General features: G+C 35.1%; 1 protein-coding gene across 4 annotated transcripts in view; it reads right to left on the bottom strand.

The window, feature by feature from the left end:
• PDS5A (PDS5 cohesin associated factor A) overlaps positions 1-26,887 on the bottom strand; it is a 134,213-nt gene that overhangs the window by 7,116 nt on the left and 100,210 nt on the right. For 2 of the 4 annotated variants that reach the window (XM_006068246.3, XM_025290141.2), the window contains exons 22-33: positions 26,767-26,835; positions 25,538-25,674; positions 22,287-22,410; positions 21,759-21,963; positions 21,110-21,224; positions 16,627-16,759; positions 15,946-16,065; positions 12,776-12,838; positions 11,876-12,021; positions 10,721-10,829; positions 5,616-5,968; positions 2,679-2,711 (exon numbers count right to left, since the gene is read on the bottom strand). In XM_006068246.3, the coding sequence (XP_006068308.2) occupies positions 2,705-2,711; positions 5,616-5,968; positions 10,721-10,829; positions 11,876-12,021; positions 12,776-12,838; positions 15,946-16,065; positions 16,627-16,759; positions 21,110-21,224; positions 21,759-21,963; positions 22,287-22,410; positions 25,538-25,674; positions 26,767-26,835 (1,581 nt within the window). In that variant the 3' untranslated portion in view covers positions 2,679-2,704. Of the gene's footprint in view, positions 1-2,678; positions 2,712-5,615; positions 5,969-10,720; positions 10,830-11,875; positions 12,022-12,775; positions 12,839-14,878; positions 15,768-15,945; positions 16,066-16,626; positions 16,760-21,109; positions 21,225-21,758; positions 21,964-22,286; positions 22,411-25,537; positions 25,675-26,766; positions 26,836-26,887 lie in introns of those variants that run through there. The other 2 variants (XM_025290142.2, XM_044945969.1) reach the window with 2 other exon arrangements.

Genomic DNA, 26,887 nt, shown 5'->3' with positions numbered 1-26,887 from the left:
TATTCAGGGTGGATTCCCTTTAGGATGGACTGGTTTGATCTCCTTGCTGTCCAAGGGACCCTCAAGAGTCTTCTCCAACACCAGTTTGAAAGCATCAATTCTTCGATGCTGGCTCAGTGTTCTTTATGGACCAACTCTCACATCCACACATGACTACTGGAAAAATCACAGCTTTGACTATATGGACCTTTGCTGGCAAGGTGATGTCTGCTTTTTTTCAATATAAATTTATTTATTTTAATTGGAGGTTAATTACTTTACAATATTGTATTGGTTTTGCCATACATCAACATGAATCTGCCACAGGTATACACGTGTTCCCTATCCCAAACCCCCCTCCCTCTACCCTCCCCATACCAATATACTGTCATAGCGTTTCTGCCAAGGAGAAAGTGTCTCTGAATTGTGTGGCTTCAGTCACTGTCTGCAGTGATTTTGAAGCCCAAGAAAATAAAGTCTGTCACTGTTTCCACTTTCCCCCCTCTATTTGCCATGAAGTGCTACACATTAAAACATCTCTTTACACATTAAGAGAAGAAACAAATAAGAGTTCTGAATGTTCATAGTTTAGAGGAGAAATATAACCAACTGGAACTGTCCCTATTAACAATACAGTGTTAATAAGGGACATGACCAGGATTCAAAACCCCTGCTCTGTGTAGCACCAACCAGGTGGCCTGGGAAAGTAACTGTTTCAGGTCTAACCTCCTTATTTCTAACATACAGTTGGTACTTGCTTTATAAAGATGGTTGCCTTAAATAGACATTGAACAACCTTTCCCTATTACCACTATTATTTCTACCAATATACCGAAAACCCCACACGTTATTCCACCTACTATTCACTGCAGTCCTTCAATGCTTTCATAGTGTTACGTGCTTCATTTAAGTTTGGCACTTTCAAGAACATCTGATCTCTCCCTTTGTTTTCTCCCTCTCTAAAGCTGAAATGCCGGGGTTTATCTCTGCATGAATTCTGAAATAGGTTTAAAAGGTGACTATAGTTTTTGTCTGATTTAAACTATGATTATTTTAATAAACTAGCTTCTTATGTAATAATTTAAAAAATTAACTGTATGCAAACATTTTCCACTTTATGGAATAAAGTTTCACATATATAAACTACATTAGTTATAAAGTCTTTTCAAAGTATCCTCTATTAAACTAGTTTTGTATGCATGTATAGTACTCATAGAATTAAGACTAAATTTTACCTTAATAGGACAATATAATATGGACTCCAGAGTGACAATGTCTGGTTTTAATCCTGCCTCTCTACTTTGCTTATTCATGTAAGCAAAGGGACCAAAAGCTGCACAGACTCTCTATTCTTGGATTTCTTCCTCTTTATAAATTAGGGATAATGATAGTACTTACCCATGTAGTGATGTTTTAAGCACTTAATAGGTTAACAAAGAGTTTAGAATTGAGCCTGCCCAATAATAAGCAGTGTATTAGTGTTAATTATTATCAGTCTTATGTAACAATTTTTTAAGTGAAACAAAATATGTAACGTAAGATTTACAATTTTAATCACTCTTATGTACACAGTTTGGTGTGCATTAAGTACATTTACACTGTTGTACAATCACTGCCATTTATCTCTATTAGGCTGGTACGAAAGTAATTGTGGTTTCAGACCTTGAATTTTAAATCTTTATAACTAGGTTCAAACACATCTTTATTAATCAAAATAGGAACCAACACATTTTTTCCCAACTAACACATTTTTGTCAACAAAAAATAAGTTTGTTTATTCCTGTATGTAAAAAGTCATGCTTCAGGATTCAACAAACTCTCGGAAAACATTTTCTGCCTCCTGTTGGCTGTGGTAGCATTTTTCTTGCAGAAAATTGTCGAGATGCTTAAAGACGTGGTAGTCAACCAGTGAGGTCAGGTGAATATAGTGAATGAGGCAAAACTTCACAGCCCAATTTGTTCAACTTTTTAAGTGCTGGTTTTGCGATGTGTGGTGGAGAACTGTCAGGGAGCAGAACTGGACCATTCTGTTGACTAATCCTGGCTGCAGGCGTTGCAGTTTTCAGTGCATCTCACTGATTTGTTGAGCATACTTCTCAGATGTAAGGGCTTTGCCAGTATTCAGAAAGCTGAATACGAGCAGCAGACCACCAGATAGTGACCATGACCTTTTTTTTGTGCAAGTCTGGTTTTGGGAAGTGCTTTGGGAGCTTCTTCTTGGTCCAACCATTGAGCTGGTCGTCACCAGTTGTCATATAAAATCCACTTTTTGTCGCCTGTCACAATAACCTGAGAAATGGTTCCTTGTTGTTGCATAGAATAAGAGAAGATGACATTTCAAAACGATGACAACTTTTGATTTGCAGTCAGCTCATAAGCCACCCACTTATCGAGCCTTTTCACCTTTGCAATTTGCTTCAAGTGCCAAACAGCCATAGAACGGTTGACGGCGAGTTCTTCTGCAACTTCTTGTGTAGCTGCAAGAGGATCAGCTACGATGACTGCTTTCAACCGGTCATTGTCCACTTCTGATGCCCTGCCACTGTGCTCCTCATCTTCAAGGCTGTCGTCTCCTTTGCAAAACTTCTTGAACCACCACTGCACTGTACGTTCATTAGCAGTTCCTGGGCCAAGTGTGTTGTTGACTTTGTGAGTTGTCTCCGCTGCTTTACAACCCATTTTGAACTTAAAATTGTTTGAATTTGCTTTTTGTCTAACATCATTTCTACAGTCTACAATAAATGTAATGTCATTAGCAAAAAAAAAAAAGAAATGCACATTAAAATGATGTAAAACATAAATACATTTATTTAAGAATGTATATGAATATCAAAGAGCAGAGTTCAATAACACAAACCTGCAATTACTTTTGCACAACCTAATAAACAATATTAGGATTAATATTTTAATAGAATATTTTCATCCTCCCAAACTGAAATGCCGTATCTATTAAACAGTAATGCCTAGTCCCCCACCCCCATCCCCTGGCAACCACCTCATTCTGCCTCTATGAATTTAATTGGACTACTCTAGTATCTCATGTAAGTGGAATCATACACTGTTTGTCCTTTTGGGTCTGGCTTATTGAATGTCTTTAAGGTTCATCCATATTGTAGCATGAGTCAGAATTTCACTGTTTTATGTAGTAATGAAAATAATTCTTTATAATAGCCAGGACATGGAAGCAACCTAGATGTCCATCAGCAGATGAATGGATAAGAAAGCTGTGGTACATATACACAATGGAGTATTATTCAGCCATTAAAAAGAATACATTTGAATCAGTTCTAATGAGGTGGATGAAACTGGAGCCTATTATACAGAGTGAAGTAAGCCAGAAAGAAAAACACCAATACAGTATACTAACGCATATATATGGAATTTAGAAAGATGGTAACAATAACCCTGTGTACGAGACAGCAAAAGAGACACTGATGTATAGAACAGTCTTATGGACTCTGTGGGAGAGGGAGAGGGTGGGAAGATTTGGGAGAATGGCATTGAAACATGTAAAATATCATGTATGAAATGAGTTGCCAGTCCAGGTTCGATGCACGATACTGGATGCTTGGGGCTGGTGCACTGGGACGACCCAGAGGGATGGAATGGGGAGGGAGGAGGGAGGAGGGTTCAGGATGGGGAACACATGTATACCTGTGGCGGATTCATTTTGATATTTGGCAAATCTAATACAGTTATGTAAAGTTTAAAAATAAAATAAAATTAAAAAAAAAAAAAAAAAAAAAAAAAAAAAAAAAAAAGAAAATAATTCTTATGTTTTTATTTTATCAGTCAATAGACCTAGAGTGAAAGTTTTTCTGCTCTCTTCTGGCTGGGAAATATATTCTTTGAGGGCAAGAATCTATCTATTTTGGATACTTATGTATTGCCAACACCCAGCACAATGCTGGCAATCTAATCTGTCTGTATTTGTTAGAAGAACAAATGAGAAGTGTAAAGAGCAATACTCATCTGCCTATAATGCGTTTATTTCTATGCAAGAGGATATCGTGAGTAATATAGAGTTTCTGGAGTAATTAGGTTTCCAAACAAAAGTCATAATGCTAGAATTTAAGGGCAGAGTTGTATATTAGACTCAGGAAAAAATGGAAAAGACAAAAGGAAGCTTGGCAGAAAGTTTCAGAATGTCCTTCCATGTTTTGTTAGCCATGAATTAATAGTCAATAAATCAATCAGAAGTTTCTAAGATATGTGCACAGTATTTATTCTACTGAAGTACTATCATGAACACCTATCATCAAAGAATTTTTGTATTGTGCGTAACACATCGCTCAACCAATCTACTAACTGGCATACTTAAGACTTCTAAGGTATCTTTTCACTCTTAAAAGAGATATTTTAAGATTTTTCAGAAGGCCCAAAGCCATTTTAAATCAAGAGCAGTTTCTGGCATGTAAGCCATTTTTGTTGGGTTTGTTTAATGCTTTGGGGGCAATGGTGTAACTAAAAGCAGAGCAATGTGTTTTACAATGCTCAATTTCAGAAACAAGGTTGGTTGCTACTGAAAATATTTTCAGGGTTCAAGTAAGTGCCTGGATATTTCGGTTAGATGGTAGAAGGACAGCTTGTGACAGATAAGGTCAGGTGGCTCAGGTGGCCTGGGTGTGATGTCAGTAGTATTTTATGCGGGTGAGAAAAGGCCAGAATTCTAGAAACCCTTTAGAGAAGTCTGGCTATCTTTTCCAATGAAATTTCTTCAGTTTTTGCATAACTAAAAATATATTAAGGGGTAAAGCAACTAGCATTCAAAACAGTGGTTAATTACTGAGCATTTATTCTACACAAGGCATTTTGTTAAGTGCTTTCTATTTAATGATCCATTTAATTCTTAGAACAATCCTTTGAGGAAGGTATTATCATATTGTCTTACTGATGAAGATAAGGAGGCCAATGTTAAGTATGTTGTTACAGGTCAAAGGTCCAGGTTTGAGGAGAAAATAATAAAATTTGCCCCCAATATTGGCCTTCTACTTTTAGTCCGTAAAACTGGAAGTGAATAGAAGAAACACCCATTACTTAGTCAGATTTGGGCCTGGATCAGCTGCCATTAGATGCTGAAAAGGTACTTAGAGACATTTAAAATATAACAAATTTAATAACCCGAAACTTCAGAATTTCATAAATGTTAATTTAAAACCCAACCCAAACATGATCAAAGACGAGCAGCTGTGAGGTTATTCTCATTGGGAAGGGTATGTGAGAGAAGTAAGTTGTTGACTTATATTAAAGTTTACTATAACAAGTGGAATTAAAGAGCAAGATATAGTTGTTCATGTGTCATGACATCTATTTACTCCATTCTGGGACTTCTGTATCAAAAAATTAGCCATTTATATTTAGTAAACCCCATGCAACTATGTGAAGAAGACCAAGATAATAATAATCCTTACTAATAAATAGAAATACCAAAATACCATATCCTAATTTAGGAGATCTCTCTTCAAACTGTTGTCCTGAAGGTTATGAGATAAAAACAAATGCCATCATAACTTACTCAGGAAAACCAGGGGGCAGTTTTCACTCCCAAAGGGCTAGGTATTTGGGTGTTATGGATGGCAACTAGGAATAAAACAAAATGTCTAAACTCAAAGTTCAGAAAGAATGGAGTACATTACCTTTGCAAGTCAATCTGTCTCTCTGTCGGTGCTGCCTTTTTGGCTGTGTCTTGCAGTTTGGGTGCTTTGGCATTACCTGCTTCCAGACCTCCAGGGCTCTCCTGACTGACTGCAGCTCTCTTTCTTCCCTTACTAAGAGGTTTATTTATATCATCATTTTTGGTTGCATTGCCCTGAGATTCAGATTTGGGTCGACGTCCTCTCCTGGGTTTTGAAGGGGCAGGTGGTCCTGATTCATCTGCTTTCTCATCTGTTTTTTGTTGGATATTCTCTGCACCAGCTGCTGTTACTGTTCTTTTCTTTCCTCGGTCACTGCTGATGTTGCCCTGGGCAGACTGATCAGAATTAATTTCCTAGAAGAGCAGAAAACAATTTTATGAACAGAAATTCCTTAAATATCACTGATCTGACTAGAAGAAGCATTCTGCAAGTATTTTAGGAGTTGGGATTTCAGGGTTTCTAACTCACTGCTTACATCCCACAAGGAATGTAAATTCCTTAAGGGTAAGGACTGAACATGACATGATACCTAACCATGCTGCTGCTGCTGCTGCTAAGTTGCTTCAGTCGTGTCCGACTCTATGCAACCCCATAGATGGCAGCCCACCAGGCTCCCCCGTCCCTGGGATTCTCCAGGCAAGAACACTGGAGTGGGTTGCCATTTCCTTCTCCAATGCATGAAAGTGAAAAGTGAAAGTGAAGTCGCTCAGTTGTGTCCGACTCTTCGCGACCCCATGGACTGCAGCCTACCAGGCTCCTCTGTCCATGGGATTTTCCAGGCAAGAGTACTGGAGTGGGGTGCCATTGCCTTCTCCGACCTAACCATACTGCGTGGCATATATTATACTCAGTAAATATGTATTAAATGGCACAGGCAGTTACATGAGAAAACCTACTCAGCTGTTCTTTCACACTCATTTTAAATAAAAACATCCTTTTTATTGCTAGTATGTTCTTAATGTTACCACTTTTCAAAAGCAGGGAGGATGTTTTCATAATTCAATGTTACTTTCTTTCTCTATGATGCATCTAACTATAATAATCTTCATAGTTCTGTAACAGAAAGTTCTTTAATATCTCATTTTACTCATTCATTCAAACTTTTGTCTCTTCTTATTGGATTGGTCATTAGCCTATTTCTTCCTGAACATTCTCTTTTTTTTCCTCTTTCTAGTTTGGCATACATATTGTCATCTAAAATGTTTAAGCTAATAAAATTCGATTTTACTGTAACAGACATAACAGACATTAGGAGGAATAATGGTTTTCAGGATGAAAGTGACCTTTATACAAATGAAATTTAGGAATCAACTGTAATAATTTGAATTGATTCAAGGGAAACAAAGGACCACTATCATCATCCAAAAAATTAAGACTATATCTTTTCAGTTAATTAACTTTCATTTCCCCTCAAAATGTTTTCAGAATGACTGGGAAACACATATAAATCTTTCATGTTTCAAGATATTAAATGAAAACTCATGAAAATAGTATCTTAAGTTAGAAAATCCAAAAATTTCATGTTGAGGATTTAAAACATTAAAGTAAACTTTATCTTAAGAGAACAGATAATACATGAAGGAAAAAGAGTATGGTCGTCCACACAGGGTAAACTGTTGAACAGTACACAATGGATTAGACAGAGATATGCGAAGTCACCTGGTGAAAGATGGCGATTCCTGGGCAAGATAAAAAGGCCAATAAAGATGACCAAGTGTGGTTAAACCTGAAGTAGAAACCATTCACTCAACTTAGTGTCTATTACATGTAGTGGCTGCTGTGCATAGATTGGGGAACAAAACTGATACTGTTCTGGTCCTCAACAGATGAGCATAATAGATGATTAATCTTTTTTAAAGAGTAAACAAACAAGTACAGATTACCCTAAGTGCTAAAGAGATTAAAGAAAGGGGAATTCAGGAAAAAAAATAAATAAATAAAAGGAAACACCAATTTGATTATTCTGGGGAATAACAGTATCAGAGCAAGGCTTACCATGTGAAAAGTAAAGTGTTCTAGACAGATGCAAGAGGCAGCATGAAGCACCCAAAGAAGGAAAGAGCATGGAAGATTTAAGTAACTTGAAGTGATGTGAGACTGGTGTAAGGCAGGAGAAGCAAGCATGGGCCAGATCATGAATGCTTTATGGGACCTTTAAGAAATCTGATTTTATTTTAAGTGCTAATAAAAGTTGCTGTTGTATAGTTGCTAAGTTGTGTCCAACTCTTTTGTGACCCCATGGACTGTAGCCCACCAAGGTCCTCTGTCCATAATAAAAGTCACTGATGGACTTTAAATAGAGGGCAAACAGAATCCAAATTATCTTTTTAAAAAGATCGCACTGGGTGCTATATTGGGTGACTAGATCAGAAGGAAGCAAGAGTGTTAACAAGAAGGTATAACTACTACAGCATCAGAAGTTGAGTTACTGAGTTCCCTGGTGGCCTGGGTTTGATCTCTAGTTAGTGAAGTTCCCACAAGCTGTGTGGCATGGCCGGAAAAAAAAAAGAACAGATAATTTAAAAAAGGGCAAATATGAACAAGCAATTCACATAAGAGTACATCCAAATGGTCAACAAAAATAAATATAAAATTAAAACAATAGTGGGGTATTAGTTTTGATACTTTAAATGGAAAAAGATTCAAAAGAACTATAAAACCTGCTGATGGTGGATATATAGAGAAAAAAGTACCCGCTTAGTAGAAATGTCAGGTGTTCTAACTTTCTGAGAAAACAATATGGAAAATATCTAAAATCTCTAGTATTTTACTACTTGACCCAGCAATCCCACTACTAGAACTCAGCCCCTAGAAAAAAAATCACCAGTAAGTTTAATGCAACATTGTTTGCACTAACAAAGAAGGGGGAAAGGATTTATGTGTATACATGTAAGAAAATGATAACTCTGGAGAGAAAAAATTGAACACACAGGATAAGGCTGTTTAATAGGGGAAAAAAAGACTGTATTAAAAGTCATGTACATGATCATATTTATGTATTTATGAACATTATGTATATGTGCATATGGATAACAAACTCATGCAAAAACCAAATGAAGAGGCATGAAGGCATAGTCATGCCTACAGTCAGCTACAGGCATGAAGAAAAAAGACTCTAAAGGGCAACACTGGCAGTATTGCTTGCCCACATCCATGGAATGTTAGTATCTTACTTCTTTTAACCACCTCTCGTATTCATTCTTCATATTACAATTTGATTTCTCTCACTGAGTGAATAATAGAAAATGTTCTGATCTGTAAACATACATATCCAACTTATTGGATAGTTTTTATTTATATAACTAATTAACTGGTTTACACATCAACCTCTTCGAGAAACTGGTTAGCAAGAAACACTCCCTTAGATCCTATCTTCTTTTAATATACTAGCAACACACTGTTTTGAGCATGCAAGACTGAGGACCAGATCCTGGAAAGAAATGATCATATCAATTTATGGGAGATCTGACTGGGAAGCTATCAGGCTTTTGCCAAAACACGACATGTCTCTTTAGGCAACACTGAATCGTTAAAACATTCTTTGGAAGTATGAAAAAGTTAAAACAGGGTTTGGAACAAAACAATATAATATTACAGGTCAAGCAAAGTCACATTTTGGCCCCTCAAAAATTAGAATTTAAATATCCAATTTATCTTTTATACAATTTTACCGCAGAGGTTGGGAAGGTTATAGATTAGCCGTTTGTACTAGGTAATAAACATTTGCATCTCTGTACTACCTCTGTTTTTTTTTTTTTTAATCTTTTTATTTTTTATTTTTTTAATTTTATTTTATTTTTAAACTTTACATAATTGTATTAGTTTTGCCAAATATCAAAATGAATCCGCCACAGTGTACTACCTCTTAATACACATGACAAGCATGTTTAACTAAGTATCTGTAACAATATGCATTTCTGAATTGAAGCATGTTTATTCTGAATATTTAATTCTATAAAAAGATCCCACAATATGTAAATCTATTGGCTTCTGAATTCTAACACCTTTGAGAGGTTCCCTGAATCTACTGACATAGTGAAGTTCAGCTAGCAAAGAACACGGAGTATGGACAGTGAGAGACTGACCAAAAAATGAACCTTATCAGGACTTCCCTGGTGTCCAGTGGTTAAAAACCCACCTTCCACTGCAGGGGATGCAGGTTCGATCCCTGGTCAGGGAACTAAGATCCAACATACCACAGGGTGACTAAGCTTGCATGCCTCAACTAAGACTCGGGGCTGGTGCACTGGGATGACCCAGAGGGATGGTACGGGGAGGGAGGAGGGAGGAGGGTTCAGGATGGAGAACACGTGTATACCTGTGGTGGATTCATGTTGATATATGGCAAAACCAATACAATATTGTAAAGTTAAAAAAAAAAAGGATAGGGGCATAAAAAAAACAAAACAAAACCCTATCTGTTCAGTTTGAGTTCAGACAACGAGTTTCGATAGGAAAGGTTCAGCTACTGTGGAATGACTGTATAGTCCTATATTTTATGTACCTGAGGGTAATTCCTAAAACATCTTATAAATACCATAAATATATGGTGTGTAAAAAAAGTATGTCAAAAATATGATTCTACGGAAAAAAAATATTACTATTCTTATACTATTCCAACTGAGGAAAGTTATCCTCCTACCAATGTTACATTCCTTTCTATCCTGCCGAAAAATTAAGAATATTGGGAGCTATAGATAAAAGATCCACCATCAAAGAAAGAATGCAGCTGTTAAATACATAAAAACTCAAACATTATGGCTAGCTCATAAGTTTAACTTAAACAAACAAGGAGTGTTGATCTCTGGCGGGAGTCAATGAAGTATTTGAAAACAAGATCTCAAAACCCCTCAGGTCCTATTCTTTCAAGGCACTGGGAAAAGTAGTGCGGTAGAAGGATACCATTATGGGTGACACACAAGCTCTGGTTAAATGAAGAAAGTGAACACAGAATCATTTCTGGAGAGAGAAAACACAGTAAGCATAGGTACACACATGTATAGTATGTAGTATACATTAATGTACTGACCGTGGGTTTTTCACTCCTATCATGAAACTGTAGTAAGAATCTCCATGGGAGAAACTCATTAAATTTAAAAATTTACCTTATTCTTTACTGGGTCAATATTCTTTACTGGTGTGACAGAAATAATTCTTACAGGGTTCTCCTCATTTTCACTAACACCAGTTTCTGCTGCCTCTGAACTCTGTTCCCTGTTGAAGAGAAACAAACCAAAGCTTCTTCATTTGACCACATGAATACAAACTTTACTCTCTCACTATACCAATAAGAAAACAGGAGGCTTAGACTGGCTTAGAAGGCTGGCCAAGTTAGCAAGACTCATATCTGTGGCTACAGCCTACTGCCCTATTACACCAAGTTACTGATTTCCACTTAACCTTACTAATCTAAGAAAGCAATGACTGCCTAAAATCACCTGATAGATTAGTTGTCAAGAAACAAACATAACCCTTCTATAAGCCTATCTGCTGGGGTGGAAAACGCTAAAACCAAGCAAAAGTACAGCAGATTAAGACTATCATTTTCTTCAGTCTGTGTTCTTAATTAGTTCTGTAAGAGAGGGGGCTGCTAGAAAAGGCCACGGGAGAGGTGTTTGACGCCCACCATCCATGTAAACCACAGATGTCCCACGTTAATATTTTTATATCTTTGGATTCTACTGCTAAAAATGTGTTTAAAACACTACCAGTTGAATTTATTCTTAAAATATCATGAATCAGAATAAAATCTTTAAAAGCCTCATTATTCAGTGTTTGTAAGAGTAGGGCCAGGTGGAAATTTTTATGCAGTAGCTAAGACAGTAAACACCTGACATGTTAAACATGGAATCTTTAACAATAAGTGGAAAATGTTATTAACAATGTTATCCTTATTCATGCTATACTAAATCTCTTGAGTTAAAAAGCATATAAATAAATTTGTTTAAAGAGATATATTTTCAGTTTTCCTAAGTGTTAAATTTACACATATACACACACACTTCCAAGTAAATTAGTTTTACTGTACTACAAATTCTTTTTTTTAATTTAACTTTTCTATACATTTAGAATGCTAAATGGTTTCCCAATGTGTAGTACACACTCAATTACCATCATTAATTATACTAAAATTCAGCACTATGTTTTTTACTAAGATGTTCCCTAAAGTCCATTTTTGTGATGTGCTTTAAGAAAAGGAATTGAAAGATGTATCAAGTAGTGAGTGATCATAACAAAAACAACTGAAGAAAAAAAATTGCCTTGGTCGATTTCCGGTGGAAGGGTTCAGCTCTGAATTTACATTAATATTGCTTCCGGTCTCAGCTCCAGTGCTTCTAACATATGGTTTCCTTCCCGTTGCTGACAAAGGCTTGTTTACAGCACCTAGTACTCCAGCAGGTTTTGGCTAGAAATTACATATATGCATGTTATTTTATACCTTACTAAAAGGAATACATATAAATTTATACACATGTAAGGGATTATTGTTCTGCTTAAGGCCAGGAATTGTTAAGACAGTTGTTATTGGGAAGTTAAATCCTAAATTTATTAGAAATGATAATTCTTTAATACTGTGTCTGAACATAATTTGAAGTCAGAAGTATTACTTCTTTTAAAAATAACTATGCAAAAAAAACCACAACTATGCACTATTTAATTATTCTTTATTGTTCAATTAAAATAAAAAGTGCCCCTAAAACAGTGAAATACATAATGAGTAAGACATAGTAATGCCTTACAGATAAAAAACTACTGAGTGTATATAGTTTTAACAGTTTAGATACTTTATTAAATATTAAATTTCCTTTTTCCTTTTAGATATCATATTACCTTTATAGGATATAAACTAACTTCTTAATACTTTAAAATTATTTCTTTTCTTTTTTTTTACACAGCTAAATTTATTATATCATTTTTCAGGGAAATTTGCTTTGTGAATTCTAAATAACTTGAACCCTATCCGTACTGATGAGGACACATGGTTTTAACTCAAAAATGGTTCATGGCAGAAAAAAGTCCAAGAGAACAAATGCTTTAGATGCTACAATCCACAAACATGATGTCTAAGAATCAGGAACCATAAAATCTGAGGGATGTTTAAAGGTTAGCAGTAATATGCACAGGAGATAAAGATCCCCCAATTATCTAGTATATAATACCTTTCCTGTTAACAGAAGTACTCTTGTCTCTTCTGAAATATAACTCTTGTCATTACAGAAGTCCTATCAAAAAAAAAAAGTGAACATGCATATTTTTATTGTTCATAAAAGACTTTTCAGGCATTATGCCTTACAGTAACAGGTTCATTTATGCTACGAAACCTATCAAATCATCAAAGCATATTTCATGAACCATACCATAAGTTTAGTTTTAAAATTAAATCAAGTGACACACAAGACTTAGTCAAATTTAGAGATAAATTAGGCAAATTACTTTTTGTTTTTGTCCATGTCACATGGCTTGTGGGATCTTAGTTCCTTGACCAGGGACTGAATCCAGGATATTGGCATTGAAAGTATGGAATCCTAACCACTGGATCACCAAGGAATTCCCTTAAATCACATTTAAAATAAAACATACTTCTTCTATTACAGTTTCCAGTTTACTCAATGAACTGTGTTCACCTACACTCTATTATAAAATTTACTTCCTTTTTTGGCTGTGTCACACATGTGGGATCTTTCCCACCAGGGGTTGAACACAGGCCCCCTGCAATGGACGTGCAGAGTCTTTAACCACTGCACTACCAGGGAATTTACTTCTGTGCTCCCAAAGCACCCAAAATGGTACTATGCATGTATCAGGCACTTAATACTCACTAAAAGAACCCCACATAGGATCTCAAGAAAACTGTTTTTGTTTGGTTGCTAAGTTGTGTCTGACTCTTTTGCAAATCCATGGATGGTAGCTCACCCAGGCTCCTCTGTATATAGGACTTCCCAGGCAAAAATACTGGAGTGGATTGCCATTTCCTTCTCCAGGGGATCTTCCCAGTCCAGGGATCATACTCCTTTCTCCTGCACTGGCAGTGGATTCTTTACCACTGAGCCACCAGGGAACCCTCAAGAAAATTATCCTTACTGAAACAAAAAAAATCTTTTACTTTAATTAAAAATATTTTGTTTCTTAGAACCATAAGTAGACTGCAAATCATAAAGGTAAATACACCATCAAAATCTAATAAAGGCGATCATAATGTTCTTGGGCAGCAGTGATATTAACTAGTTAATAAATGAATTTAAACCAAACGTGGACACTGATGATACTTTCTTAAAAGTTGTATCTATACAAAACTTAAAGAGTTCAATCTGATCATGTGGTGGCTCTCTCTGTTAATTACCCTGGGAATAGCACGAGTAAATCACAAGTCACAGAAGCCAAATGATCTATTATCATCCAGATGTTCATCATTTATAAGTAATCACCTTAAAAATTATTTTTTCTTTTACTAAGTTGACCTTCACACTAGTGTCATAGAAAAGAACAAAACGGCTTAAATGTGCCTATGAAGAAATCATACTTTCGATATGCACTCTAGGCAAGCCTGTATCTTTCTTTTCTTCCTTACAAAGGCTTTTATACAGCCAAAATAAATGTTACATCAAGATATACTATAATATCACTAGGCTCATGATCTTAATATCCCTAGTTTTCTTGTGTTTGAACTTACACCATATTAAAAGCAGTATATTAGAAAAGGAAATGAGGAAAGATGCTCACTGAAAACGGAAACTCTAAGTATTATTATGAAGGCTAAATTATTAGAAGGCTAAAGCTTTTAAGTTTCATATCAAAACAAAAATCAATTAGAATGAGATAGTAACAAACAGCAACTTAAATTCTCGATGACAGGACTACTACTGTATGTAAATTCTATATAGGTACTATTCTAGTCATAATAGTCCTGGGTCAGCAATAAAGTAAATTTAAATTCAAGAGCTCATGTAGGACTATTTATAAAGACCAGTAAATTCAATTAGAAGGCAAGTAACTTTGCAATCTTTATTATTCCTATTAAAACTAGGCATAAATTCTGAGTACTAGATCATTAAAGAAAACTGGATACAAATTTTTGTTGAAATTTTTAAATGCCATATTTTTTCCATTAAAAATATTGATTTTTTTTAAAAAAACAAACAACAGGAAAGTTAAAACTTCAAAATGTCACCTTAAAGTGGATAATAAATAAAATGCAATCTGTTAAAAAAAAAAAAGTCTTAAAATCCAAATTAGCTGGAAAAATTTAAAGAGCTATTAGTTGGCTGAAAAATTTACTTACGTGGAAAACTTCATTTGTTGCTAGCAGAATAAATGTACTATGTATTATTAATAATGTTATTATTATTGTTCAGTCACTAAGTCAGGTCCTACTCTTTTGCAGCCCCATGGACTGCCTGCTAGGCTCCTCTGTCCATGAGATTTCCAGGGCAAGAATATTGGACTGGGTTGCTATTTTCTTTTCCAGGAGGTCTTCTGAACGCAGGGATAGAACCCACGTCTCCGGCATTGGCAGGCAGATTCTTTACCACTGAGCCACCTGGGAAGCCCCATTATTAACAATACCACTAATTAACGCTTCCTTTTGACTAACTCTTATAGACCTAGGCATATTAGTAATAGTTCACAGGTATTATCATCATCTGCATTTTAGAGATGAAGAAGTTGAAGCTTAGAAGAGTTAACTTGGGTGCATGTTCAGTGGTTTAGCTGTGTGTCTGACTCTCTGTGACCCCACAGACTGTAGCCTACCAGGCTTCTCTGTCCATGGGATTTTCCCAGCAAGAATTCTGGAGTGGGTTGCCATTTCCTCCTCCAGGGGATCTTCCTGACCCAGGCATCAAACCCATATCTCCTGCATCGCAGGCAGATCCTTTATGGCTGAGCCACCGGGGAAGTCTGTTAACTTCGAATACAGGTCTGTCAATTGCCAAGACCAATTCCATTCATACTGATACTTTATTTCATATATAGATATATATAATTTACACGCTGCCATTTTATTTTTTGTCTGAAAAAATACTAACAGTGTTTTAACAGGATGAGATGAAAACAATTTAAGAAATTTGAAAATTCCTCTTACATATTAGAAATATCCAGAAGGAATAGCTCACATAGGAACACCACCACCAAGCTTGATTTGTATTCTCTACTCTGTAAGGTGAGAATGATATTTTTCAGGCTTTGGAAGACAGTTTCCCCTTTCTTGATAAACTCACAGAGGTATTTTTTTTTACTTTGTAGTTAAGACAGTCTAGTATTTGCCACCAGGATGACAGTAACAAATTTAAACAAGTTCAGTACAGTAGAAAAATGAAGGGAAGAAAGTTACCTTTTCAGGTTGTGTAAAAAATTTCACTGGCAGGACTGGATCCTTTGGTGACTCTGCATTGCACAAAGCACTTTTACTATTTATCACGCACAGGGCCACATCACACACTGTATAAAGTTTCTAGGAAGGAAACAAATCACGTAACTTTCAGGAGTGCAAAATAAGCACAGGTACCAGTTCTACCCAAAATGTAACATGGAATCAACACAGTGATATGGGGCTATTGTTTATTCCTTGAACATTCTGCATGTTGTCTCTGGCACTTCTTCTGATGTAACTTCCTAGTGACAAGAACAAAAAAGTCCCCTTCATTTTACTTTAACATGAATGCCAAGTATGCATTAAAAACAACAAACTAAAGGAAATATACAAGAAGAATATCTACTGGTCTGTATCACTTACTTACTAGTTCTTAAGATAGCATAGTTATAAATTTCACTAGTTCTTATCCCCATGCTCTGTACATATTTTAATATCTTTTTCAGAGTAATAAACAGTCTTCAAAAAATAGAATTCAATGTAATGAAAGAAAAAGTACATATATTTATAAACTATAAGTATATATTTTTATAAGCATTCTGTAATCTATTTATTATACAATAGGAAAAACAAGTGGGACAAGGGTCACATTCCTTTTTCCCTGTAATTTCTTAATAGTCACTGGCCTAATATATATCTTACTTCATTTGTCTTGGATTCATCTGGAGACTGGGCATCTTTTGTTAGCTTGATATTCTCTGCCATCTTTTTCATAAAGGCATGGCTATTATTTTCATTTTTTGTCATTAAAACTTCAAGCATGAACCAGAGGCACCTAAATGAAACATATTCACTTAGTAAAGAGACTAATTGCAGGTTCTTTTGCTGAGTGGATTAAATAGTTTACTGGGAAGTTCTGTTGTTCGAGTATACAAAGAATAAAACTCTGAGTAATAGAAATATCTTGTTAATAATATTCAATTAAAATAGGATATAACATCACAAATAACAAACATGAACATATAGCTTAATATGAGAAAGCCTGACAGTTTCATGAGGCATACACATGAAGAGTCATTCTATAGGTATTTAATAAACACTTAGATAATATAATGTGTATTAATATCCAGCAATGACGAGCAAACCAGCATACAGCATAGTCTTGCCATTTTGACCATTTGTAAGCTATTTATCCTATGATCTAGGGCTCATATGTAATTCTACTGTGACATAACTCTAAATTTCATGTGTTATGAGACTGGTGTGCATATAATGAGTAATTCAGCGAAAGAGTCACATTTCAAATCATTTTTCTGTTTTCCGCTTGTTATTTTATAGTCATTTAATACATAAAGTGTCTGGTGACACCTGAATTTCTAAGTAAAAGTGAATCCCAAATTGGGATGAAGATTAGAATCATCTGAGGAACTTACACTGCCAAATCTAGAATCAAAATCTATTATTAAGTTCCCATGATGATTTTTTAGGCAACCACCATGGACTTACTGCTTTACTCCATCAAGAGGAGAAAAAAATCACTTGAAGATAATCTGTGTGTACTTCTTTGCGTATAGTATATATATACGTTTTAAAAGACTACTGTAAAGGAAAATTTAGCATTAGGTTAATGGAGTTTGCTTTCAGTAGACCTGTCTTGCAATAAATACCAAACTCAGTCCTTTAGGTAGAAATGAAAGAACACTAAACAGTATCTTGAAACCATAAGAAATAAAAAAAAAACACTGGTAAAGGTAACAAAGCTAAAATATAAGGCCAGCATTACTGAGCTTCTGATTTGTAACTCCTTTTTAAATATATGATTTAAAAAGCAAATGCAGGGAATTCCCTGGTGGCTCAACGGTAAAGAATCTGCCTGCCAATGAAGGAGACAAGGGTTTGATTCCTGATCCAAGAAGATCCTATATGTTGCAGAGCAACTAAGTCCTTGTACCCCAATTGTTAAGCCTGTGTGCCAGAGCCCAGGAACCACAACTATTGAGCCCATGTGCCGCGACTACTGAAGCCCATGTGCCTCAGAGCCTGTGCTCTGCAAGAGAAGCCACCACCATAAGAAACCTGAGCACCGCACTAGAGAGTAGACTCCGCGCTCTACAACTAGAGAAAAGCCTGCCAGCAACAAAGAACCAGCATAGCCAAAAATAAGTAAATAAACCAAAAGCATAAAAAAATCACATCTATGTGAAAGGAAACGATATATAAAAATATAATTTGTATCAATTACAATATAAAGGGAATGAAACAGAGATGTATAAGAGCAGAGAAGGAAGTGGCAACCCACTCCAGTACTCTTGCCTGGAAAATTCCATGGATGGAGGAGGCTGGTATGCTACAGCCTATGGGGTTGCAAAGAGTTGGACACAAATGAGGGATTTCATATTTCACAAGAGCAGACTATCTCTACACTAGTGAAACTAAGTTGCTATTATTCAAAATAGGTTGTTACAACTTTAAGATGTTAAGAGTAATTATTAATAACTAAAAAATATATCCAAAAGAATAAAAAAGTTCCCCACAAAAAACAACTACAGCTGACCCTTGAATAACATAGGAGTTAGGGGTGCTGACCCTTCACACAGTAATTTGCATTTAACTTAGTCTTGGTCCACTGTATAATCAGTTCCTCTGTATATGAAGTTTGTCTGTATCTGTGGGTCCACCCGCTGTGGATCTTAAAGCACTATAGTATCTATTATTGAAAAAAATCTGCATGTAAGTGGACCTGCACAGTTCAAACCTATTCATACTGTAAAGTTCAACTGTAAATACAAAAACGAGATGCAGTAATGGAGCAATTAAATAACAAAAAATATATAAGACACAGAGAAAACTAATAGTTATATGGCAGAATTACTTATCAGTAATTACTTTAAATGAAAATAGATTAAATCTCCCAATTAAAAAGCAGACAAGCAGAGTAGATTAAGGGAGAAAAAAGATCCATATATATCTTGTCTATAAAAGACTCATTTCAGATACAAAAACACAAAGTAATTGAAAGTTAAAGGATGGGGAAAAAATACATTTCATACAAACAGTAACCAAAAGAGAGCTGGTAGCTATTTTATAATTAGACAAACTGGATTGCAAAAGACCCAGAAGGACTGTATTGGAGAGGAAATGACTATTATAAACACAAACTTAACAACAGAGGCCCAAAACCTATGAAGCGAAAATTGACAGAAGTAAAGGGAGAAATACATGTTCCACAATAAGAGATTTCAATACCTTATTTTCAATAATGGATAGAAAAGACAGAGAGGAGACCAAAGAGAAAATAGAGAACTTGAACAACACCATAAACCAATCAGACATATCAGACATAGATGGAATACTCCAACTAACAATAGCAGGACACACAGTTTCCTCAGGTGAACTTGGAATATTCTCTAGGACAGACCAGAAGTCTTAACAGGCCTGGACAGCAAGCCACAAGTCTTAAAACAGTATCTTTTCTGACCAGAACAGCATGAAACCAGAAGTCAGTAACAGAAGGAAAACAGGGAAAATTGGAAAACTCACACATATATGAAAACTAAACCACACTTCTCACTTTTTTTTTTTGGCCATGTTGCTTGCAAGATCTTAGTTCCCTGACTAGGGACTGAACCTGGGCCCTTCGCATTAAAAGCGTGGATCCTAACCACTAGACAGCCAGGGAATTCCCAAACCACGCTCTTAAAACAATCAACGGGTCAAAGAAGAAATCACAAGCAGAATTAGAAAATACCTTAAGACAAATAAAAACACAACATACTATACTAACAGGATTCAGCACTGGTAGTGCTGAAAGGGAAATTTATATCTGATAACACCCTGTATTAAAAAAAAGTCTAATGAATAATCTAACTGTATACTTGAAGAAACTGTACACCTTAACTAGAAAAAGAAAAGTTACAGTAACTTGAAATGTTCAGAGATATTCAAAAGCATTGCATACTAGGTAGAATCAAAAAGTATGTGCCAGTGATTTCAGTTCTAACTCGAATGACTTCAGTGCTCTTCCCACATCATTATTGCCTCTCTTAAGTCTAACCTTTTTCCACATGATGGCCTTGCAACTGAAACAGGGCTCAAAGTTTCCTTAACACAGACCTAGTGTTCTAGGCGAACATATACATTATTTTTTCGCTTTATCAAAGTGCTTTCTGGGAAATCCCAAAATAAAAGTTATTAAAAAAAAAAAAAAAAGAATTTGCAAATAAAATATATTTATAAAATAAACAGAAATCAGAATTAGAAGACATTTTAGGAATTACCTATTTAATATCCTGTATTTTACAGATAAAGCAACTGAAGCAGAGAAGCTCAGAGAAGTAAAGCTTTTACTCACATAGCTGGGACTAGAACCTATGTCTGTCTCCTTAAAGAGCTACAGGAGGCAGAAATAAATGTTGATTACGACACAACTTAGCGAATGAACAACAACAACAACCTCAAATAAGATTAGAACTAAAAGGTGTCATGTCCCGTATAAAAAATCATAGTAATTTAAATACAAGCTGAAGGAAGCGATTTAAAGGTACAAAGCAAAAGCATATCAATGGCAAAGTAAATACTGCTTTAAAGTTTCTTGGAGTCATATGTAGATAATTCTAGGCCATTGTGTACTTGTTTACTCACCATGCATCAATATACAAAGTTCTATTTTACATAAAAACACTTAAGTATTTTGCAATTGTTTACTTGCCTGTCTTTCCACCAGAGACAAATCTCTCTGTGACTGGTGTAACATATCTAATTTTGTATTACCATAGTCCTGCCACAGAGTATCTTTTATGCGTGTGCATGCTTTTGAGGCATCTTTTGAGGTTGAAAGCGTAGCTTTACAGAGAGAAATTTTCCCTACATGGCTTTCACATGGCTTTCTAAATGATCAAACTGACGTAACTGAAGCCCATTTAACACAAACAATAAAAATAACATAAAAACCAAGTCAATCTATTTCAAAGACTCAGCTAAAGCTAACTGCAAACAACAGCAAACAAACAAAACAACCAAACAGAACTTATTAGACAGAAACAATTTTGTAAGATGAAACTTAAAATTTACAATAAAAGAAAACCATAAAAAATTTTATTATAATGGGGACAGTAACAAAAAAATTAAGCCTTTTTTAAAAAGTAAAAATATTTTAAAAAATTCTTTAAAAATCAACATGACTTACTCTTTGATATCACGAAGCTGATCAACATCTTGTGATCTTGTAAAATCTGGATCATGAGCTAGCAGGTGAATCATATATGGAACTACATACTCAGGCAACAGTGATAATAGTTTCTCTAGAGTGAAAACATTATTATTAACAATAACATATTATTAACAATAGCTTTTATAAAAATCTCTCCCTAATTTAATGTTCTAACCACTTCAGTTAACATTTTTCCCTCAATTATTTCTAAATTAGAGGCAAGATATCATCTGGATGATACTGAAATACTTTTTTCAATTTTGAGGGCTATGAAAGACAAAGGATTAATTTAAGATTGAGTCCCTGGCAAAGCGAGGGACTTTACATCAGAGCAATGTGTTCAAATCAAGCCACGCTGCTCATCCTATAAAATGCAGTTCTTCCTTATATGCATTATAAACAGGACTCAGAAACTAAAACCTTAGATTTTACATACATCTTAACTGCAACAGCAACATTCTATAAAAGTCCCAGTGTTATACACTGTTGGCTTGGCCATCTTATGGAAAAACATGAATGAACTTCCTGGCCAACCCAATACAACAGAAATATAAGAAATAAAACCCTCCACAAATGGATACATTAACAAGATATATTTGCACACAGCACTTTGAAAGTTACTTACCAGTAGCCATGGGGTTCTGTTTAATGTACTCCCTGCGTATACTGATGTTTTTTAGTAAACACTGTCGTGCATGTGCTCTTCTCTCCTTCACAGGATCTTTGGCACACAAGGCAAAGATGGCCATATACTCCAATGGGAGCAGTAACTTCACAAGTGCCTTGTGTAGCTTCTGAGCAAATATCTGCCTTACTTGATAGCACTCATCCTACAGCAGCACAAAACCAAAACTACTTAAAAATATTAGTATTTTTAAAATCATTAACAAAAACCCCTAGTTTTTTAAAAACTGGCAAACATTTACAAAAGAACACTTTAAGCATTTTTAATGTCTTCATTAAAAAAAGATATAATTATACTAAGGAAGTAAAAATTGTGGGGAGATAACTGGTTAGAATAGTAATAATAGCAATCCCTTTTGTGCATACATCCACAGAGTAAATGGATACTTAATCTGTATTAAGTATATAATCGTATTAATAAATTTAATGTTGAAGGCCAAGTAAATCACAAAACAAGACTGTTACTTACATTAATAACAAGTGCACAGAGCTGAAATTGTTCTGGGGTTATAATTTCATGGTAACAAGGTTCCTGAGCAAGCTTCATTATGGCACTACCAGCAGCTAATCGCAAGCGAGACATATCAGATTTACTATAAACAAACAAGAAAGAAATAAACATTTCCTATAACCATTATCATTCATAAAGCGCTTTGATCCCTTTTTGACTGTTAAGGTCTTTAGCATAATTTACACTTAAATTGACATAATGTATAAATATGGGAAAGCTCCTTTGAGTCCTTGAACTCAACAGAGGGAAGAAGGCTCAAATCATTGTGACTATCTGATATTACATTTATCTGCATCCATTAAAAAATTTTTATTTACTTATTTTATTTGGGTATAGCTGATTTATTATATTAAATTCAGATGTACAACATAGCAATTCAAAATTTTTACAGATTATACTCCACTTAGTTATAAAATCTTGGCTATGTTTTCCATGTTGTACAATATATCCTTGCAGCTTATTTTATATGTAGTAGTTTGTATCTTTTAATCCCCTACCTTGCTCCTCCCCACTCCCATCTGCCCAGTGGTAACCACTAGTTTGTTTTCTGTATCTGTGAGTCTCTTTGTTATATTCACTAGTTTTAATTTTTAGATTCCACATATAAGTGATAACATACAATATTATCTTTGACTTATTTCACTAAGCATAATCCTCTCTAGGCCCATTCATGTTGTATCAAATAGCAAACTTTCATTCTTTTTAATGGCTGCCTTCATTTTTAGTTACATTTTAGCTTAGATCCTCTACTGTAACTAAGGAACTCTGCTTTCATTTACAATAGCACCAACTGCAACACCAGCAAGAACCATTTACATTAGGAACTGTAAAGAAAACTTGATACTAAAAACTGAGAAATTAAAATTCATTTATCATTTAAAATCTATTTCCCACAATTTTTAAATGCATACACATATTTTACACAGGGGCTTCCCTGGTGGCTAAGATGGTGAAGAATCTGCCTGCAATGCAGGAGACCTGAGTTTAATCTGTGGGTTGGGACGATCCCGTGGAGGAGGGCATGGCAACCCACTCCAGTATCCTTGCCTGGAGAAACCCCATGGACAGAGGAAACTGGTGGGCTACAGTTCATGGTGTTGCAACGAGTTGGACACGACTGAAGCAACTAAGCACACACACACATTTTACACAGACATAATAGAAATCGATCTTAAGCCTAGATATGTCTCATGAAATGGAAGGGCTATGAATTAGGAAGTGATTTGTACCCTAAAGGAGGCGGCATTAGACAAATATCTAAAAGGAAAGAATATGGAGGTGAGAGCCAGTGTCTCTCAGGTACTAGTCTCTGAGGCAGACTTTCCTTTCCAACAGGAAGTTTTATAAGGGAATCTAGAAGGCCCAGGAATCCCCACTCCCCACCCAGTCACCTTAAACTATCTAAATAGTAAAATGTGACACTGATGTGGTGAAAGAACAATCTTCTTACTTCAACTGCTAAATGGAACATAATACAGCTTTGATATTTTAAAGATTTCAAAAAATGTGGAAAGCTGCCCTAAATCCACAAGAGACTATTATTTACCACACAAGAGGAGAAAACATGGCACTCTTGAACCACATGACCATCAAAGTGAGCACTGGTAACAATGAAGGACTCTCAAATGGTTTCTGAGGCAAATGATTCAGGAATTTAAAAAAATTACTAATGCTACTATCTGGGTATGTTACTCTGGAAGATGGGGAAACTGAGGCTTGGAAAATTGATTCTTACAAGTTTATACAACTAGTAAATGGAGCAGGAAGTTGAGTAAGTTTCTGATTCCAGAGTCCAAGCTAAACTATGGGATACATGCTGCTGCTAAGTCGCTTCAGCCGTGTCCAACTCTTAGCGACCCCGTGGACTGCAGCCCACCAGGCTCCTCCGTCCATGGGATTTTCCAGGCAAGAGTACTGGATTGGGGTGCCACTGCCTTCTCCGATGGGATACATAATGTCTAATTAAGATCTGCCTAATATTTCATAATATGCATGTTCCAGAACTGACCATTCTCCTGTGTTTTGCAATGAAAAAAAAAAAAAAAAAAAAAAAAACACTGGAAAGAACATGTTAGTACAGCAGCAGTGAGGGAAATCGTTTTCCCTGATCCCACAGAGTAATGATTGCTTAAAAAATTTCTTTTTGATGATTTGATAGACAAGAGGTTCCACTTAAGTTAAAATTTTATTTATTGTATTTAGTGATGTCAAACATTTTTTTAAAGATAAACTGGCAATATATAATCTTCATCTTTATTGGGGATCCTGCCTATTTATCACTGATTTGTAAAAGCTCATTATTAAACCTCTGCGACACACTGTACATGGTTTCCCCAAATTTAAAACTTGCTGTCCTTATTCTTCAATCTGTTCATGCAAAGCTACTCTTGGCTTATGATAAAATGATTTTTGATTGTTTTCTCCAGTTTATCAAAGCATTCAGCATCTCTACTGAATGTAATTGTGCATTTCCTATCTCCTCCAATAGAATGCATATTCCTTAGAGGAAGAAATTATTGTACGTTTAAAAGGTTTGGCAGTACCTGGCATGATAGTGTTCAATAAATACTGGAAGCATAAACGAATAGTTAAGTCTATCCTCTAGAATGCATCACAAGTAGACCAGTAAATGAAAAATTTGACTTTTATTTTCATCTTAAAAGGTACAGAAAGAAGAAATGGTGATTTCACAGGTTTGAAGACTGAACATGTGTAGAAATGGAAACAAATTTTTTTTGGCATTTGCAGAACCTTGTATAGTCTGCAAACCACCAAGAGGCTGCAACTCTTTCTTCTTTGAATCTACACTGAAATTTTTATTTCCTCTCATGGCATCAAAACACTACACTTGTTCAATCACTATACTTACAGGGTAAGCTGAAGGCAGGAACTGAATTTTATCTGTTTTTACAGCAATGCTTTTCCTAGTGTTTGGCAAATATTCAACAAATATTTGTTTAATTGATCCAAATGTTGAAGCTAACTGTAACACTGCTATAATGATTATGACTACAAATTTACTGGAAAAAGGTCAGTCTTTAAAAATGAAAATACACCATTATTGAGCTATAAACCCAAAGTAAGTACATAATTGAAACACAAAACATACAGTGCAATTATAACAGCTAATATTAAGTAAATAATTCTTATGTAAGCTCTACCAACATCTTGAAGCTCAAAAAAAAATTGGAAAGGAAGAAAAATCTCACCTGATCCTCTTCTGCTCTGTCAGGTCACCCTCACTAACCAACATTGCTGATAATAACCGAAGAGTTGAATTGGCAGATTTAGACTGGTTGTTTTTCATACCCAACAGCCATCTTACCAGAAGTTTAATTGCCTGTACCTATAAAATATTAACATGCTAAAAAAAGAAAGCAACTTAAAATTCCACTTAAAGGGAAGATTTATGTTAATTACATCAATGAGATTACTTAACTGCCAGCAGACATGTTTTATTAAACAAGTCTGTAGGATAATAATAATGAGAACTAATACTTATTCTGTTTATGCCAGGTGCTTCCCCCAGATTTGTACATTTATTATTTTATTTAATCTATCAAACAACTCTGTGAGGGAGGTATTCTTATTTCTAATAAGTAAGGCAACCTAAGACACATTACTATGATAGATAGCATACCCAGGCTCTGGCTTCTGAATTCAGACTTTTCACACCTGGACACTTGCTTTTTAAATCTGATATTTTTTTTAAAATAACTAAACTACACAGATTGTAGTGGTTAAAAATAACTAGACAGACTTTAATATTTCTTATAGTACTGAAGAACTATTTTGATCAAAAATCCCAGGAGATTTTGTAATTATCTGTAGTCATAATTGCTTGGAGCCTTATACTCAAGACTGTTATGAAATGTATGCAAGAACTAGCAAAAGAATGTAGATATCATTTACTACATTTATTTATCGACAACCTGGAAAAAGGAACTGATGGAATAAATGATGCCTATGAAGCTCTTCAAGATGAGATAGATTATCAAATAAGATAATAAAGAAGTTTTGTTTTAAATCCCAAGACTACCACTTTAAAAATTAGCTTTACTGAGGGATAATTTACATCTATCAAAAGTTACCAATATGATGACAGTCATTTGTTTTTGCCAAATTAATGTTCATATGCCTGTAGATAAAAAGTGGTAATGAGGCTAGACCTGAGGTGCTTCTGACATCAATATTCTACAATCTCTATGTAAAACAGCCTCACTGAAATCATTTCAGCAAGGCAGGAAGATCCACAAAACATGCTGACATATATCTATATGTAACTACCTTTAAGGACAACTGCAATTTGAGAAACACACAACTTTTGGTTTAAAAATAAAGCACCTTACGCTTTTTAAGTGTTAGTTTTTTTTTTTAAGGATATCTATAAATGTTCATTATTTTAGCATAACAGTCATCGAGTTCTACTCAATTTTACCTTTGCTAGTACTTCAGGGGAAACCTCTTCATCTGGAGACCATAATTTTCCATTCTTCTCACCTGTTGACTATAGAAAATTGAATAAATTTAACTTTTAGAAAAAATTTTTAAATTTTTCT

The sequence above is a fragment of the Bubalus bubalis genome, chromosome 7 (assembly GCF_019923935.1).
Source record: "Bubalus bubalis isolate 160015118507 breed Murrah chromosome 7, NDDB_SH_1, whole genome shotgun sequence".
In the NCBI taxonomy this organism is placed as follows: Eukaryota; Metazoa; Chordata; class Mammalia; order Artiodactyla; family Bovidae; genus Bubalus; species Bubalus bubalis.
Note: the sequence above shows the minus strand (reverse complement) of the source record. Positions and strands in the feature narration are given on the sequence as shown.